General features: G+C 35.8%; 1 protein-coding gene across 5 annotated transcripts in view; it reads right to left on the minus strand.

Annotated features, from left to right (window-relative positions):
- The window catches only part of MIPOL1 (mirror-image polydactyly 1), a 197,764-nt gene that overhangs the window by 127,521 nt on the left and 50,754 nt on the right, over positions 1-19,489 (minus strand). For all 5 annotated transcript variants that reach the window (XM_026120291.2, XM_064512345.1, XM_026120285.2 and 2 more), the window contains 3 exons: positions 18,394-18,529; positions 15,940-16,045; positions 3,120-3,249 (listed from right to left, as the gene is read on the minus strand). In XM_026120291.2, coding sequence (XP_025976076.1) covers positions 3,120-3,249; positions 15,940-16,045; positions 18,394-18,529 — 372 coding nt within the window. The remainder of the gene's footprint in view (positions 1-3,119; positions 3,250-15,939; positions 16,046-18,393; positions 18,530-19,489) is intronic.

Below are 19,489 nucleotides of genomic sequence, written 5' to 3' on the forward strand. Positions count from 1 at the left end.
TTCCTGTATTCTGTCATTGCTCTTTTCAGAAGAAACAAGGCCACTTCTCATCTAAAAGGTCCTGTCACACAGAGGGCTGAAATGGAATAGGGAGAAGCAGTAAACAGTGGTCAGGTTGTGGAAATGGACACATTGCTGGCTGAGGTAATACTGACCACAAAGTGGTGGGACAGAGCAAGACATCTCCAAAGTTTCTTATTTTGTCTGATATGGCTTATGACATTCCTACCAAACTTCCAGTTTCACTGAAAGGGTAGTAAGGTAAGGAGAGGCAGATCTCTAAAATCTGATACGGTCAAAATTATGATTACTACAAAGCAACTTGGATATAAGAACAACTTTTTTTCCCTTTTAGGAAATTACATATGGCTATTAATGCCCAATAACTCATTACCATTAAGTACTTGCTAAATGGATGATTATCAAATTTTACAATGGAAAAAATCTAGCTTTTGGGCTTTGTGTCTTTTGTCACTTAAGATTTTTCTTCTACTGCTCTGATGACTGACACTAAAACTGTCTATGGAAATAAAAGCACATAACATTTTTTCAGAATTCTTAGGCAACATATCTTTGTGCCCTAAGGAGTGACATAAGCCTGCTTGGAATCCGCCTGAGGATTTTGTTCATTTCCAGGATGTTCTCAGCGGCAGCTGACAAGGCACCCAGGATGTGGAAGACTGGTATGACACTTCCTGACCACCTGCCATTGCCACACCCAGTCTTTGATACAGAATGGGAGATCCTGGAAAATACTGATTTTATAGTCTTGTGCAACACAGGCAGCTTGGCAAGGAAAATGCTTTTGAATGAAACCAGTTTTTTCCCTAGCCTTGTGTTCCAGCGTTGGCTGCCATTACAGCAAATATCACACCGAAGTCTGACCTGCACCTCCCTAGGATACACAGGAAGAAATACTGGCTGTAGGACCTTTGAGACAATGAGTCACTGGTTTTGGAAAAGAAGAATGTAAATCAGGTACTGACCCAACAGTAGCCAATTAGCCCATCACAACTTCTACCTGTGTTGGGTTGGTGTTCTCCACAGAGAAATTTCCTATGCCAATTCCGAGACTGTGAATGGCATCAGGGTATCAGACCTCATTACAAAACATGAGAAAAAGAGCACAAGTGGGTGAAAACAATAATAATTAGTATTCTCTGAATGACAGCAATAAGGCATGATGGCTCGGCTCCATCAGTGCTTTCATACCAACATCACCTGAGGGAGCTACCAACTCTTCCCTTGGAGCAAGTGCCTTTGTCATTACCAGTGTATCCAGTGCCTTCTGCAATGACATTCCTTTGAGGAAGGAAGCATGTATGTTCTCCAAGAAAAAGAGTTTCTTCTATTTTCTCATCCTTCTGATTAGAACAGAGTTGGCCTTTTAATACATGAGTGAAGCACAGAAAGGCTTGAAAGGAAAACAAGTGATGGCTTACTGAGATTCACGTGTGTCAAGACCGCAATAAGGCCATGGCTGTGCCTGTGGATTCCACTGCACAGATTGCAGCAATATGCCTATCATGCACTTAAAAGACCTGTGATTTCTTCCAGAAACACAAAAATCATTGATTATGTCTGTCAATGAGAATAAGTAGTCTGCTGCAGAACATCGGGGTTTAAAGCCTCCCCTCCTCTTTGTTATTCAATATAGTAATTTTTTCCGTAACAATTGCCTCCCTCAATCATATCTTGTCTGCCCTTTCTCCATTGCATTTTCCTTCCCTTCTATACTTTCAATGTGTTGCTATTATGTTAATTGTGCTTTGCAGTCTTTTTGGATTCTCACATAACCTGGAAAGCAATGTTTTATGTATGACCTCATTCCCCAAAAGAAGCTGCCTGATGGAGCCTAATGAGAAGGAAAGAAACGACAAAGGTGGAGTGAGGTACAGGTGAAAGGTGAGTTAAAAAGGGCTTAAAGAAGAAATAAGTGTTGAAAAAAAATTAAGGACAAGAAAGGTGGGGAGAAAAAACAGCTGAGCAACAGAGAAAAGACAAGACACAAGGCTAAAAGCGTAAGGCAAAAAAAGATAGTGAAAACTTGAAATGGAGAACAAGTGCAATAGATTCAACAGAGGAAGGGGAAAGCAGAAAGTACACAATTTAAATGATCAGACTTTAGTAACCTAATTTCTGAAGGCCTATCTCCACTCCACTCCAACGATCTTCGATTTCAGGACTGTAGGCCCATTTTAGCCCACACAGAGTAAGAAGCAATATAGGGAGAGCAAGAATTATGGTGGTAGAAGGATTTTAGGGAACAGATGCATATCCGCAAGGTCACGTGAATAAGTTGATGAACGTGAAGTTCCATGAACTCACTCACATATTCTGTGAGCAGCAGTACTAATTCATTTGTACTTGTTCATAGGGGAAATATCTCAGCCTCTCTTGACTTAGGGAGGCTAGCACAGGATGGTAGCAAGATGATCACAACCTGGATGAAAGAGGATTACATGTAGAAGACAACTGTAGCTTCAAGGCGACCTATATACCAAAGTGAGAAAAGAAACCGGTTTTGATCTTCCTCTTCTAACTTTAACATAGTTTAACAGTTCAGTTTGACATGAGATTGCCTGTTTTTGTCTTTCTGTGTTAACACAGTAAATATGAACTTTTAAAAAGTATTAATTATACCCTTCTTGCCTTACAAACTGCTCCTGCAATAAAGATAAAGAGGAAAATATATTTTTACTATGTCATCCACATAATCAGAAATATTGCTGTAGGAAATGTCTAGCGGGCTCAAAGACTCGATTGATTTCCTATATAGTGCAACTTCTGACTGACATCCTGGTACTCCATGTCAAAAGATCCCCACTTGAAATGTCATTCCCCTGATTTATCCCTGAGTAAATCAATACCAAAGCTTTTATTTATTTATTTATTTTGGTAATCAGTCATTCACCTTGCTCTCAGTCTCCAGAGAAAAATATGGTCTCACAGGCTTGCTAAAAAAAATTAACCAATAGGATAGTAATACTAGCACTAGCCTGGTATTTCATCACAGAGAAGTTCATGCTAAGATTTACAACATAACTGTTGTTGAGCAGTTTATGAAAGTCAAACTCTGACACAACAATCCTTTTGCACAGAGCAGGATGCATACTTACTCTTTGAGAGATTGTTCTAAATGCCGCACTCGTAGAAATGCTTCATCTCTCTCTTCATTAGCTAATCTAAGCCTTGCCATGACAGCCTCATCACGTTCCCGTTGAGCAGAATAAACTTCTTCCACCAGAGCTGCAAAATAACCAGTGTGTTGACCAAATAACCATTTTGACAGGGGAAGACAGGCTCAGACTATTAGGTACACCTTATGTGGGCCTTTGCCAGCATCTCCTAAAGTCAACATTTTTCCCCTGACCTTGGATCCTCTGGATAAAGTTTGCACTGCTCTTTAGACACAACATTAACTTGCCATTAACTGCTATAACGAATAACTTAAGGAATGAAAAATCACGCTGAGGGTTTTCAAATTCAAGCCTGTAAAATGACACAGGGCAAGGAAGTGTTCTTGCTTTATGGAAAAGTAATTTTTAAAGCTCAGAATCACATGAGACGCTAGTAGGTTTCTTTTTCTACAGGACACAGAATTAAGAGTAATGATCCATTAAAACTACTTTTACCACCACACTGCTTCCTATTAAGGTGGCACACTAGCTCATTATAATATTTTCATGGCATGTCTATCTCTAGTATCACAAGAGTGGCAAGGCTGGCATCTCTCCTTCGCAGTCAGGCCTTTACTTTATTGTGTAATATACTGTTATATTATCTGTTACAGCATACGTGGACCTTGGAGCATTAGGTGCCAATAAACTAAGATTTACTGTCTATCCTTGGGAACAAACTAACACCTTCAAGTCATTCCTCATCCTGAGCTTACGTTTTCTTCCTGCATCTCCCCTGTCAATATGTCTAACACCACCTCTGGAACATTGCCAGAATCCTTACCTCGACCCTGCCTCCACTAAAATCTTTATTCATACTTTCATTATTTCCCTCTCTAATACTGTAAATCCCTCCTTACAGTCATCATAATGCCTACAGTCAAAACTTCTAGGACTTTCAGGATGCTATAGCGAGTGTGCTCTGATTCCAAGACAGAGGACTGTCTCTGACATCCTCTCTGATTGTCACAGGAATCTCCAAAAAATTAAACCAAGAGTGAGGTCTCCAGGTCCAGAGTTCTCCACACTTTCTTTCTATTCTGCCAGACTCTCTTTTTTAGCCAGAGTCTCCTAATACCTGGCTCTAGTCTCTACCAAATTTTGGCTATTTTTACCACTCTTTTAAAGAATCTTTTGTATCAAGCTATTACGGCTGGGCTTATTTCTTCAAAATTTTCTTCCCTTCTCCGAGTTACTGGGCTACTGGTAAAGCCATTAAGTTAAGACCTCAAAGAAATGCTTCCTGTTCACTTTAGCCTAGAGCCTACACTCCTGTTCTTTCTGCAACCCGACCACAGCTTTGTTGCCCTTACGGATTAGTTTTCTCTACTCTTACTTCACCTCTGTACATTGTTGTACAAAAACTTCACAGAAGTTCCTCTATGCAATATAGTATAAAGAACTTTATGGTTCTTCACAGAAATGGAACAATATAAAAGCAGTAGCACGTTTTGGTAGTAACTCTCTGGCTGGATACATCTTATCAGTACTGAAGAGGGGGGAGGAAATACAAAATGTAGCAAGTTTCAGTATCACGCACAAGTAACTCTGATAAGCAGGGATGTAAGATGAGTGAGAAGATGAAGAAAAAAGAATCTGGAGAGATGAACTGGGAAGATGCTCAAGGTAGGAAAGCAATCCTCTTGTTAACCTGGGAAAAGAGGGTTATTGAGGAGTAAAGAAGCATTTTTTGCAGCTCTACCAAAAGGGCTAAAAGTTGAACAGTAAGAACAGACTGGACAAAAGAAGAAATGGAAAGATTACATTATTCCCAGGGGTACAGTCCTGGGGGTAGGTCCCTCCTCTCACAAAAACACACAGAGGAACTGCAAACCTTGTGATCAGGCTGGAGATGCAACAAATCGTGCACCAAGAAAAGAAATAAACAAAACTCAAAGACCAATTTAGTTCTCTTCTATTTGAAAATTTAATAGTTTCACAAGATCTTTTTTTCTTGCAGATCTATTTGCAACAAGAAAGCATTGCTTGACATGGAACAGAAAAACTAAGGCATGAGTAAAGCAGCTGCAGAGCTGCAAAAACAGTTTGGTAGCTAGGAATAAGTAAGCAGTAATTGCAGAAGATGAGTCCAATATCTGCTAAGATGAGTGGCTCAACAAGAACAAGTTGTACTGGGAAAGCTGCGCAGTTCGGTTTGTCAGACTTCCATGTAGGCTGTTGAGATCTATGATGTTGTTCAATGGTGTATCGTTCAATGGTGCCAAAAGCAGAGAAACTCAGCACTGAGTGACTGTGTAAACCACAGCAAAACTGATGTGTCCAGATAGATGTGGAATACACAAGTTGTTTATGTATAGCAATTGTTATCTACCTGTACCTTAAAGGATTTGTTTACTAAAGTTTTTTCAGTTTATCTAGCATCATGCCCGAGACACAGCACAGAGAACCCTTATGCTTTCCATCATGTTTCCATGAAGCTGCAAGTGGAAGCACTATGCAATTTTCATAATGAAAACAATTGCTGAAATAAATAAAAACTACACAGATGTCTACAATAACTACAGATATGGCACTTATCACTGTTCAGCAGTTGACTAGTCGCCAGGCTAGTTAACTTCGTCCTTCTGGCCTATTTGAGTGCATCTCTTCTTCCGACTTTATACCTTCCCTATCTCAGCATGGAAAGCTGCAATTCTCTGGCTGCTAGAATGGATCTTGAGCATACAAGCATACTTACGGACTTAGGACTATGTTTTGTCATACCTAACTCCCTCTCTAAATAGCTATACCCAGTGGTAATAATGACTATACTGGCTTTATAAACCAGACTCTTGCTTGTTTGTATTGAAACCAAAGTATTATACATAAAGCAGGAAGAAAACATTCAGAGGAAAAGAATTTGAGTGACCTAAAAATCCTGCTTATTGGAAATGTTACCACCCCTGATAGGAGCTGAGAGGTTGATTGCCTTGAACAGCGAACTCCCCTCCAAGATCCATTACAAAATATTGTCTCCTAACTAATGGTTACGGAAACTAACTTAACTTGAGCAACTTATGCTGCTTCTTCTTTTTTTTTTCCTTACTCTTCCATTAAACTAAGGCATTGGAGTATATGTCCCAATGATCAGACGCACCAATTACATTAATAAATTTGAACAATAGTTCCACATCAGTTATGACAGTGTTTGGTTTTTGCTTCTTCTTTTTATATTAAAATAGATTAGAGAGACTGTAGAAAAACGTATAAGATACCTGCATGGTAATCCAAGTTTTAAAAGACCAAAAAAAAAAAAAAAAAAAAAAAAAAAAGCATAGTGGCACTTTAGTACTGCGTAGCAATACTGGCAGTGACCATAAGAAATATGTAATAATAATAATAATAAATATTTAAAAATAGTAAAGTCCTCATTCTCACTCATTTTACTGAAGGTTTAACAACCTGATTTCTCTACCAGCCACTGCATCTCCTGATTCTAGGTTACACATCTCTGTGTATCTAATGCCTATGTATTTCTGTATTCTTTTTTTAATATTATATGGCATATTATAACAACTACACAATTGCAGGTGTCTGAAATAAGATATTTTTAACAATAATGTTCAACATACAGACTGAGCTATGGATAAGTCACAAGTAAAAGTCAGGCTAAATTCCTGAAAGTTGCTTTGGAAAAATGGACTCTCATGCACACTGTCATTAAATTCAGAGATGCTTTGAATTACAATTTAAAAAAAGAAAAAAAAAAAAAAAGATCAATTCTCCAAACTTAAAAATTAAGAGAAATAATATCAGAGTATTAAACCTGGATTAATGAATTATGGGGGTAACTTCTTGCAAAGTTGGACAAAGAACATAGAATAAGGAACATTTCTCTGCATTTCCAGAGATTCAGCATTATCTCAGTCTTTGTGATCCTAAGGAAATTAACTGAACAATGCCACACTTTATTCATGTAAACAGCTCACCAAAATCACAAAGATCACAAGATTCTTCAAACAAGTTGGATAAAAAAAATTTTCACCCATCACTGAAACATATACACCTCTGGGCTGCAATACAGCAGCACAACAAAACATTTTATGTCGTATTTAGAAAAGGATGTTATGTATAAGGTGTCCAACCAAACATGCATAAGAGAGATGGACATAAAAATCCTCCATATTAAAATAAGTAATAAATATCCAGATTATCATCCTTATGCTTCTTAAAAATGTCAGAGGAAAATGAATGAAAGTAAGAAATCAGGCTCTGAAGTTCCATTCAAGGTATGGCATATCCAGCAAGTCACTAGTTCCATACTGGAACACTAACTTGATGCCTGAGTCAATGAAAAACTAATCCAGCTACTTAGTCACCAACTGCTCTGGTTGACACCACAAGGTTTTTCTTGGAGACCTTCCAATAGTGTACCAACCAACCCTATCCTGTTTATCTTGAGGCCTGACCAACAGGAAGTGGGAATCCTCATAGTACTCATGTTTCAAGGAAGAAAGTGACACACAAAAATGAAGTATGAATAGTCAGGTATTAAGTTAAAATGAATTGTGTCATTTAGTAATTCATATACATATAATGACAGGCTAGAGTTGTATTTCATTCCCATAGTGCTCAATTAAGAAAAAAAGAATGATTTTTCCAATGCTTATAAATATTGTAATATATACAAATATGACATTGCTATTTAGCTGTATAAACTTTATTTGCTTTGGAATAATTTAATAACATCTTTCTCCTTGTAACTAAAACCCCTGCCTACTCTGAAAGAGCTCTTTATTTTAAAAGAATCATTATGCTAAACTCATCAACTCTAAAACATTTTTAGTTTTTAGTAAAGAAAACAATTGTAAACAGAGAGCTTTTGTAAGGTAGATAGCTATTACAAAGTTCAGTTAGAAAATCAATATAGCATTTTAGCTGGAATTTGCTCATTAAACACCCACAGCTCTAATGCAAATTATGATGGAATGAATAAAGCAAATACATATGCTTCTTTCTTTTTATTAAATGTAAAATCTACTGTTAATTGCATCTGGTATGTCATATAAACTTTTCTCCTTAACTATTAAATGGAAGCTTTTACAAAAGTCATTAGAGATTCTCTTTCTTTGACTTGTATAAATTTCAATATTTGTTCAGTAAAGGTTCACAGCAGTTAAATTACATTAACAAATATTATTAGCTACTATGTAAGCCAACTAAGTAAAATACTTATATTGCAGGTAAAACAAATCATTGGGTGTTTACAATAATATTTGGATATGTCCATTTTTAAACAAGCTTATCAAATATCATGTAATTCCTAGTCAAATGGGAGAGACTCAGAGTAGATTTTTTCTTCTCAAATACTCAAATTTGTTTAGTAAGCTAATTGTTTTCTAATATGGGCAAAAGTAAATATGAAGAAGATGAACCATACCAAGTATGAGTTTACTGAGTCAAAGTAGTGTACATATTTTCTTAGTTGAACCTTATTCTTTTGGCAAACCCGTCTTCTACACTTTAGCTACCTTTAAAATACAGTAGTAGTGAGAAGAGGTGCTGGAAATCATTCTAGTTTGAACACTGCTTCATGATTCTCCAAGCAACAGAACTTTGGGGGAAGGGAGGAAAGCACTGTTCCCTGGAAAAAAAAAGTCTATTTGCTGATTTCCTAGAGGTCATCTGTGTAAACAGAAAAACTGAGTAGGAAAGGCAATAAAGAAGAAATTATTAGGATTTAAAACATCTATCTCAGCAGAAATCACTTAACATTACTCATTAAAAAAAAGTAAAGGCCTGAATACAGGCAAGACCTTATAACAAACAAACAAACAAAACAAAAAAAAAAACAGAAAAAAAGAGATCATTACCCACAGCACTACTCAGAATAAATATTAAATATTATAGTACTAAAACAATTGACTTTCAAGATAATTTGCTGTTAGAAAAATAATACCAATAATTTGGATTTTGTAAGGTGCTTGACATTAATAGATGTAATGAAGTACTGCTTTTTGCTTTGAATTACTTGAAAACAAAGCTATCCAAAAAATACTGCAATTAAAATTTTGCTAATTGTTTTTGTTACTAACACTAGCTACAGTGATCAGCTATTCAAAGAGAAAGACACAGCAGGTTTTTTTTTGTCAGTGACAATATATTGTTGCAGCATGAGAGCGTTCTGCAGTTTAAGATTTAGTATTCAGGATTAGTGGTTGCTGAACTCTAAGTGACCTGGGATTTGCTTTGACATTGATTCTGGTACAATCAAAGTTATTTTAACAGTTACTCTCACCATTACAGTAACAAGATATACCAATGAGATGATGTTTATATATATATATATATATGTATATAAAGGCCCATAGCATCTTAACTATTCCAGAATTGATTGAAAATACAATTATTCCAAAACCTTTTGCTGCCTGATTTGACTTCTGTTTCATACAGTTACACAGTTCTAACACTGGAGTCACGGTTGAATTCATGAGAAAAAAAAATGGAGAATATTCTGTTTTTTAAGTTTTGAAGGTGTATATTATTGTAAAGGAAAAGCAGAAACAGGAAACAACTTGCTTGGCCAAGTCATAGTTAGAATTCAAGATTCCTGTAATGAATTTCTTGTTTATCTATTCCTGTTTTTATGAAAGATCTGTCAGCTGAAATTTATCCTGTAGAGTGGTTTAACTGAAGCTGTTTAGAGATTTTTTTTTTGGTTGTTTTTTTTTCCACTTTGGATTTCTGAGGAGCAGCTAGAGGAAGGTGAGGAAGTTGGGAAAGAAAAAGAAAAGAGGCACAATGAATACCTGTTTTTTCATTACTCCTCCTGTTCCTATCCTTCATTGCTGTCTGTCTGTCTAAACACAGGAGGACTTGGAAACTATCCTTCCCATTTCCAGATGGGCCACTACTATTAGTTTTATTTAACCATATGGGTATATGCTTGATCTCCTTACAGATATACAAACATACGTGCATTTGTTATCGATTCATTTTAGAAATCAAAATCCTCTGCGACTTTTTTCTATTAGATTTAATGACTGTGCTCACCATTCTAAAATAAGAAGCCAATCTTAGAGCCAAATAAACTGAAAAACAGATTCACTGCATTGCTATGAAAGTCTCCAAAATGTGTCATTAATCAATCTCTGCACATACATGTTGCAAAATGCAGATAATCCCTGGAAATGTTCAAAGCCTAAGGCCCTTAGGCAGTTCTCACTCAGGTTAAAGGCAAGCTATCATGAGCTCCAGGGCTGACTGATTTAAAAAATAGTGCTGAAATGTTCTGTTATGAAACAGACACCTTAAGTTCTTAGCTGGTTTTTGAAAATTACGATCCATTTACTTTCAGTTATGACATATAACTCAAAAGTAAAAGCAAAATAGTGATAAAAGATCATAAGAAAGCTGCTTAATAGTTTTAACCAGTCTATACCAGGAATTATAGACTACAAGTCATTTACACCTAAATGTGACTTTATAGATAAAGCATTCTGAACAAACACTGATAAAACACGCTGGACTACTTTATTGCTTTGTGTTTGTTATACATATTTAGCGTGTAGCATTCATCTGCTCCTACATTTCCAATGCTATTAACACAGTGTTTTTAATAAAAAGCTAAAATTGCTGAGTGGCAGCTATGTATAGCGTTTTCTTTGTGTACTCAGACCCCAATTCAATTAAAAAAAAAAATAATAATAAAGTGGGGGAAGAATAGGAGAGAGTATTATACACAGACTCCAAGCTGGTTCTTGTGAAAGCCAGTACTTGTACAACTCTGCTTCTAATAAGCTAAACACAGATGACTTCAAAATTCAAACAGTAATGCTATTTAACTTTTTTCAGTGAATAAATTGCTGATGCCTGAATAGTTACTTTAGGAGAAGAGCTATGCAAGTGACATAGATGTTGCATTAAAGTTTTCAAGGTTTAATTTGACAGGTAAATGAAGCTTTGTAATTCCCCATGTAGTTGATTATTTCCAGACCTTTATTTTCCCAAATTCCCCCCATCCAACCACAAACACACACAAAGAGCATATCCTTATTTTTATCTAGCACCACGAAGAGGGGAGAAAAAAGAAGGGTGAAACTTGTCATACAACATGCAGATGATGCTAGCTTGCTTTTTACATACAGCCTCCACGCCATAAACAGCTCAATGATTTACATTTCAAAACTATTCCAGCTCATCATATATTACACTTCAAAGAGTTGCATTCTACTTTTTGACAATGCATCATTCTGACAATCTGAAGGTAAAATTAGTGTTTCAAATTAAGCCATCAAAAATTAAGCCAAAAGATTCTTAATCGTACCCCCCCAACAGTATTTTTTTTTCCTGTCCTTTAGATGGATCAACTGCCTTCCTACACAGAGGATTCAAATTCTATAGTTATTTCAGAAATCTTGCTATTGATCAGGACACATTTTGTAAAAATTCTTAGACAGCAGATTTTTATAATGAAACGTTATATAGGTCAAAACCACTAAGAATTATATAGATTACACATAGAAATGAATTATACACAGAAAACTGAGTTAGTGAAAGTATATGCATTACCTATTTAAACTGTAAATTATCATTCATATTTATGTTTATAAACACAAGAGTTGGGAACGACTCAGTTCTTCTAGCTAAAGCCCAATATTGGCCTTATTTCAGTTTAATTGGAAGAGGATCTTGAATTCATCTTCTCCATGAGATATCAGGAACCTGGATTTCTGTTTGTACCAAAGGTTAATAAGAAATGTGTCTGCAAAAGTCAAACAGCATTAAATACCAAAAACTGATTATTATTCCACAGGAGTTGTTCTGTCATTCATAATCTCTCCATGCTCCAACCTTCCACAGCTAATCTTTAATGGATGACATGCAAGAAAGAAAAATAACATCTAAAAAGGGACTCTAAAGTGAGCTTTTAAAAAAATGGAAAATACTTTTCCTTTGCGCTGGAAGTTATTGCCACCCGCAGTTAATTACTGGCAAGATTACTTACTTCCTCTTGCTTTATGGGATGTTAAATCAAACTTTAACTCTAAGCTAACAGTCACTTGTATATTTGTTTTCATTTGTGCTACTCAAACTATTGCATATGCAGTCAGTATTTATTTTTCAAGTTAATTCAGGAAACTTTAAATAACGTTCATGAACAACTCCATACCACATTTGAGAATTCAAAAATGTCACAAATGTTAATTATCCATGTTCTTGTATGAACCGACTGGAAAAAAGTACTTCATTGTAGTTTTACTGCTGAGAGACTGAAAGCTGTATAACAGGTACAAGAGTATTAGAAACATTACTTTCCCTTTTTCCACCCCACATTTCCTATCGTCACCCTGGTCTTTGAGGGATTATCTGTAGTATGCTAATTCAGTTTCTGGCCAGGTGCAACACCTAACCAACCTAGCAGAGCTGGAATCAATCTACTTCCTGCTAAGTTGATCCTGATTAAAAATTTCCTTCAAAATTACTCCTTGCCCAATATACTGCAGTGTGATAGCAACACAAATATACTAAGAGCTGAGGCTCTGCTGTCATGTATGGTGTATTTGTTACTGTAATAGTGGTAGTAACTGCCAGAAGTTAAGGGCCCTGGTATTTTCCCAAGCCTATGCGACTACGCTCTACAACTGTCACTTACACAACCAGCTACTTTCTCTAAAAACTTCTATATACCCCTGCATAATTCTTCTTTTAGGTAAAAATCAAGTTATTTATTATGTTAGCCCAAATTGAGATCTGTTCTCTTTGCTGGCCCTTTTGAAGACTTTCTCCTTTGCAATGCCTCCATCCTTACTTTCCAGTCTGACTTCAGAGTGTGTGTTTTCTCCCATTCCTCTCACATAGAAGCACCTATTCCCTTCTCTGTTTAGCACCTGAAATTTCTCCTTTTGCAGTCCAACATTTCAATATTTATTTTTCCATTCTTCATGCTGTGTTCACATGAGGTGTTCCCTTTTTTCTTTACGTTATCCTAGCCCAAGTTCTTTTATAATGTGCTCTTCCCTTAATTTCCTCAGTGTTGTCTCCTCCCCTCTTTTTCTTCTCTTCACGGTGACAAGTGAAACTAATGGTACCCTCTGACATTGGCTTATATAAGAGAAAATCTAATAGGAGAATAGTGAAGAAACAGCAGGACATGCAACATGTGGCAACTGTGATCATTAATAATAGGCTCCAATGGTTAAGAGCCTGCAAACAAAACTGCAAATTCCTTCTTTTTCCTAGCTCTAATTACCTGACACAGAGACAGGGACCCAAAGCAGTGCTATAACCCAATTTCCAGGCTAGTATAAAAGAAATATAAAGACCTGCTGAAAATAAGTTTTTTAATAAACATATTATGAAACACCCTCTTCCATCAGGTCTCTTTCATTTGCCTTTATTCTTTACTTGTTCTTATTCTCTCATGATTTCTTTCAGAAACTTGCACTTTTCATCTTCACTCCTTTCCCTGAACAAAGTAAAAATAATAGAACAACAAGCTTTGGTTATTTGCTGCTGAAGACTGTGGCAGTTTAAATTTTAAAATGGCCTCTCCTCTTCAGCTTTTCTGTTCTTGTCACAGGGCTTGCTTATGCAAAACCGATCAGTTAGAGGGTTACATTTTAAAATAGAATTGTAATATCCTTCAAAGTAGATAACATTTTTATGGTGTACCTTTCCGATGTTTTTTACAATATAATTTTGTGCAGTCATTTTCTTATCATAAAGTCAGTACTAAGTAATAATAAAAATGCAAACACCCATATTTACAAGCTTCACTCTACCATGTGTTATACACTGCAGTAATTAAACATTAACTCGCATCATGAAATCATAGCAGCATGTGTTCCCTTTTCTTCAAAAGACTTAATATAAGGGGGAGAGATTTTCCCTAAACACCCCGAGTTCTCTTGATTGTCCATCAGAACTCTCCCCATGGCAGAGATGCACAGCTCTCCACAAATTGTGTGGTACACATCATTCCAGATTTCAGAATGTTTATTCAAACATTTTAAAATTCTTAGAACTGCAAAACAGGAAGCAAAAAAATCATGAGATATTAACAATACTTCCTTTTTGTAAACAGCATAAATAGTAAGGAGCCTGTTACCCTTTCTGCCAGCTTTTGAAGGATTTTGTACTTCCTGAACTAGTAAATGCAGAAAAAAGGTGTTGGTTTTTTTGAAAGGTCACCCTTATTACACGTTCAAACTCTGATTAAAATTTGGCTTACTCTTTTTTTTTCTTTTTTAAATGGAATAACTATGTTAATTATCCATATCCATATTCCTGCCATGTTATTTTGGAGAGAATATTATGTTTAGCACACATCTAGAAAGTTTAAATAATAATATGGGAGGAAACAATTTACTAACTTGTACTTCAGTCCTATCCATAAAAAGGAAACCAAATAGGATTTTGACAGACATTTCATATTTTTTTCCAGGTTTTAATAAGCAATGAACACCTTCATCGAATACAACATTCCTGTAATATATACATAGAAGTAAAACACTGTGCAAACATCCAAGAACAAACACACAACTTGGAATTCAACCCAAACAATTTGCATAGAAGTTCAGCTGCTGGATAATCAAGATGCAACTATGATACGCAATGCAGATTTTTTTTCTTCTAAACATGCAGAAAATAGTTTATGTATGTAAAAGGAAATAAGAATAAAATTATGCCTATATTTCACCTATTTTTTTCATAGTATCTAGTTTCTCCTTTCCCTTTTTCCAACACACAAAACCTAGGAACCCTCTCTTCCATCCATAATATACACAGAACATCAAACTCCTGAGAATACAGTGTTAAGTAGAAAGCCAACCATCTGTTTCTTCAGCTAGAGAGCTTATTTTCTGCGCCATTTTCCTAATGGCAGTTACTCCTCCTTTCAGTACCAATATTTTGGGGACAGGTATCAGTCCTATGCCCTATAGCAATCCTATCACATGAACTGTGTGTGGTCTAAGAGGACACAGTTTTACTTAGCTCATATTTTGTTTAGTTATGAACAAACCGTACAATGGATTTATAAAAGTGTTCCCATTAATTTTTTTGAAACACTTGCAGAAAAACCTGAGAGTATTTTTCATCCACTAGGTGCACGGTACGCACAATCACTTAACAATCATTTTTTGTTAACAAAAATACTGGTCTAGAAAGATTTCTGAAACTGCAGAATACATACTAATTGTTTCCATTCTTGTATTTCTACCGAAAAAAACATTTAATGACAAATAAAAGCATGCACTCACTTTCAACTATAAACTTAAAGCCTTTCATTTTGGGAATCTGTATAAACCTCATTCTCTGGAGACATATTATCAACAGATAAAAATTCACTGACTATCAGAAGAAGATTTTTCAAGAAAAGTGCAGGTCTCTAGTTGAGGTGAATGTGTGACTATCTCCATACACAGGGAGGGGGTAGTATTGCTCTGAATGAGCTAAAACAATAAGTGGTATTTGAACTGCTGGTTGAAAGGTAGAGGCACTGGTAATCATTATTTCCCCTTGTTTGTTCAGGACCTTCCAACAAAACAAACAACCTTTTTGTGATTGGATTGACATGGTGTTAACAATGCATTTAATGCCCAAATCAGTTTGAATACAGGTAAAGCTCTTGCTAATACCAGTACCAGGATGTTAAAGCCACCTATTTTCTAAGCAACTCTAAACAGCCACATATAAAAAAAAGACAAACCTTCCCTCCTTTAGCAAATATAGCTAACATTCACTAGGCCACGTCATATAGCAACCGTGAGTACTGTATGAGCCATACAGCCATCTGTTAAACGCTCGCCTACTGTACCTGCAATCTTTTCTGCAATCTTAGCTTCTGTAGCTCTGTCTCGCAGTTCTAAGTCCAGTTTTATTGTCTTCAGCTCCTTGTCCTTTTCCAACAGCTTATCTTGAAGCTGAATTGAACACATGGACAATAAGATTCTTATCGGACAGAAACAATCAGCTTTTTAAACCACAGCAAAACATTAAATAATAGCTCTCCTCCCCTCAAAATATAAACAGTAAGCAATACAACAGAAGTTCAATTAATTATATGTATTTATTTAAAGGAGAAATGTGCTCTCTCTCTCTCTATATATATATATACATATATGTATGTGTAGATCAATTGCTTTATATGGTTCTGTGAGACAAGCAGAAATTTGTGTCATTATTTTTATTTGTGATTCTGCTCTTCAGATAGCGCTACCTGTGGTCATTCTTACTAAGAAAGTTCAGAATTATATGGGATGAACGATTTACCCTGTTCCTCAAGTGGTGTCTGCATGAATGGCCTATTTCCTTCTAAGAATACTGACATCACAATCTGAAGAGACTGGGGTATAAATGAATCATTTTCCATGTGCCTTGTCAAAGAGGAGGAGGATATTCTTCTACCTGTTGAGGCCTTTATTTTACTTGGGAATTCACAGAATCCACTCTTGGACGGATATCTGAGCTTGCCATTGAATGTTCAATGAAACTCCACGGGAAGATTAAACTTTTCCTTTGATTAGGCACATGCAACTGCTACTGATGCTAGAACCAATGCAGTGTTCAAGTAGGACAGAATCTTCCTCTGCTTAACAAGGAGGGCGTATTCATTATATGGACCACATGTATAGAAGCATGAGCTTTCTATTCATGAAATACTGGCCTTTGTTTTGGTTTTTATCTGTATTCAACAGCTGAAAAAGTTGTCATGCACTGCTTGGCCATCTCAGATGGAAGGTTTAATGAAACAGATAAAGTACTCTCTTGAAAGTAAGTTTCAAACTACATCAAAATTTCATTTAAATGTCATTTAAACCATAGCATTGTATTAGAAACCATTATACTAGAAAAGCTGAAGCCCTGTCTTCATTATATGGAAAGGACTAGAGAGACAAGTTTAGCAGAAGCTAAACAAATTCAAATGGCACTCAAAATACAAACTGAACCTTCTTCTGGTAAAAAGCCAGCTTCAGAACCAAGTACTATTTCAGCATAAGAAACTCAAATCTCAGAGAGGAAAAATCTCAGGGAGATTATTCTGCTAAAAACAGGTTAATAGAGTTAAACCAAAGCAGTCAATGAGAAGACATGTGCTACTTTCAACTGAATGCACAATGGACTAAGACATCCTAACACAGCAGAAATAGACAAAAATAGATATACTTTTATTTCTGGTATGATGCTAAATTAAACATTAAATAAAGTACAAAGGAGATGGAAAACAGATATTAAAGCTCGGGATTAAAAAACATGCTGCGGTTTAAATGAACAGAGGGTTTCTGGGACACAGGTGACAAAATATGGATCAATATCATAAGGAAGGAACTGCAAGATAGAAATTAGCCACCTGAACTGTAATGATAAAAGTTTGATTAAAAAGGGAAATAAACCAGGTAAAGACATCAAGTCTGTAAACACCTATACACCAACTTTTTATACTAAACCATATAACCATAACTTTATATACTGAATTGTCTCACTTTGCTATCACAGTTCATTATGTTTTCAGGACTGGGCCTCAAAGGAGCTTGCTATTTCTTACAAGCAACATGCAAGTAATAAAACAGTAGGCTTTCCTCTCTTAACAAGCATTTAATACCATCTCCCAAGATTTCATTTACCTCTGAGCACTTACGGGTTGCATCTTTCCAGCCATTCCATGAAAATACTACACTAAATTAAAGCAAAATGGCTCTTTTGTCAAAGTACATGAACATACAATTTTTTATGAATTACCATTGTTTTTGTGTTGACTTATGTGAATTACCATTTTGGATAGCTTTGTAACATGAATAGCGATTCCAGTTATTATGTTTACAATAAAATAATAATTTGTAGTATTTATATATGCAACTATTTCACTGTAGACGTCAATCCAAAAGTTTTTTCAAGACAATGAAAACCTTTTCATTAATTTCAGTGGGTCTCCCACTTCCAAAACATTTCTGCTTTCTTCAGAGGTATTATGGAAAAATCAGTATCCTCTAAAAGAATGGCTTTAAAGTGATTTGCCAGTGATTCATTTGTTTTTCATCTATGATGCAGGAACTGATGTCACTGATTAAAAAGGTCAAAGGGTAGGATGAAAGATCTTTTACTTCCACAGAAGCAGTTGTTAAACAAATACTACAAATCCAGAATGACAAGAAAGCTATTGGTTAGTGCACTAAAATAAATAATAAAACTAAATTAGGAAGAGTTTAAAATGTAAGTTTTGTAAGACAATGATAAAAAAACAAATACTGTGACCTGCATATCTCGACTGTACCTTTGTATTTTTGGCCCTTAGAGTGTCCAATTCTTTTAAAAGGAATGCAGTTTCTGTCCTTCCACCTGAGTCTGCAGCATCTTTCCATGAGAATATAAAGTCAGGGAGCATCCTGTCACCCTTTCTTTCTACAGAGCTGTTTTTAGGAGCGGGGGGGGGAGGGGGAGGGGGGGAAAAAAAAAGGTTTTTTGCTTCCCATATGAAAAACACAAGTAATTTACAAAATATGATTAAAACCCATAATTCTGAAATAATCTGTAAATCTGAAATAGTAAACAAATGTACTATAAGGTTAAGGTATAACACAGATTAATATAAATTTGGCTACGAAGCCTATAAACAAGGAATGCTTAAAGGAAGCAAATATTAAAAATTTGGGCTTACCCTATGTGACAAAGTAATGAAACAGTTGGGGATCAAATAGATGCTCAGGTGTCTTTGTTTTGAAGAAAGAAAGAAATTTTTGTTTGAAAAAAACCCAAATTCTTCAGGAAGATGAACTACCACATGAAATGAAATGAGAATTGTAGAAATCTCTAAATATTTTTGACCTTGGAAGTTCCTTACTTTATACCACCCACGGAGTTTTAAGATTATTTGTTTAGCTATAGACAAGGGAAAATAAGATCAGATTCAATTAGGTATTTTTGTAAGGAAGAAGGATGGATTTAGCTATTGAAACTTTGTTACAAAGAGCTTGCTATTAATGGATATGCTGACTGTTGTGCTGGCAACAAGTGTGAAGAAATCCCCTCCTGACTAAAAAATGAATTTACTAGTCTAAGAAAATGACATTAAAATGAAAGCTTCAGCAGCAGCAATATAACCAGGGACACAAAAATTCTGTCTCCAAAAAAAAAAGTATACAATCTCACTTCTAAGAGAGGAGCAAAGTAAGTAGATTCACGGGTTAGAGGTTGGTATCAGTCTTAAGAAGTAGCCACAGGAAAGCTATACCATCTGAACTTCTATTTCGACTGTATGCATTACTTTCTGTATGCTACTTGCATTTGTAATTCACATCTGGGGGGGGAGGGGAGGGGGAAAGAAAAAGAAAAAGGAAAGCTATCTGCTGATAGACAGTCATTCTCTTAGG

The sequence above is a fragment of the Dromaius novaehollandiae genome, chromosome 5 (assembly GCF_036370855.1).
Source record: "Dromaius novaehollandiae isolate bDroNov1 chromosome 5, bDroNov1.hap1, whole genome shotgun sequence".
NCBI classification, from domain to species: Eukaryota; Metazoa; Chordata; class Aves; order Casuariiformes; family Dromaiidae; genus Dromaius; species Dromaius novaehollandiae.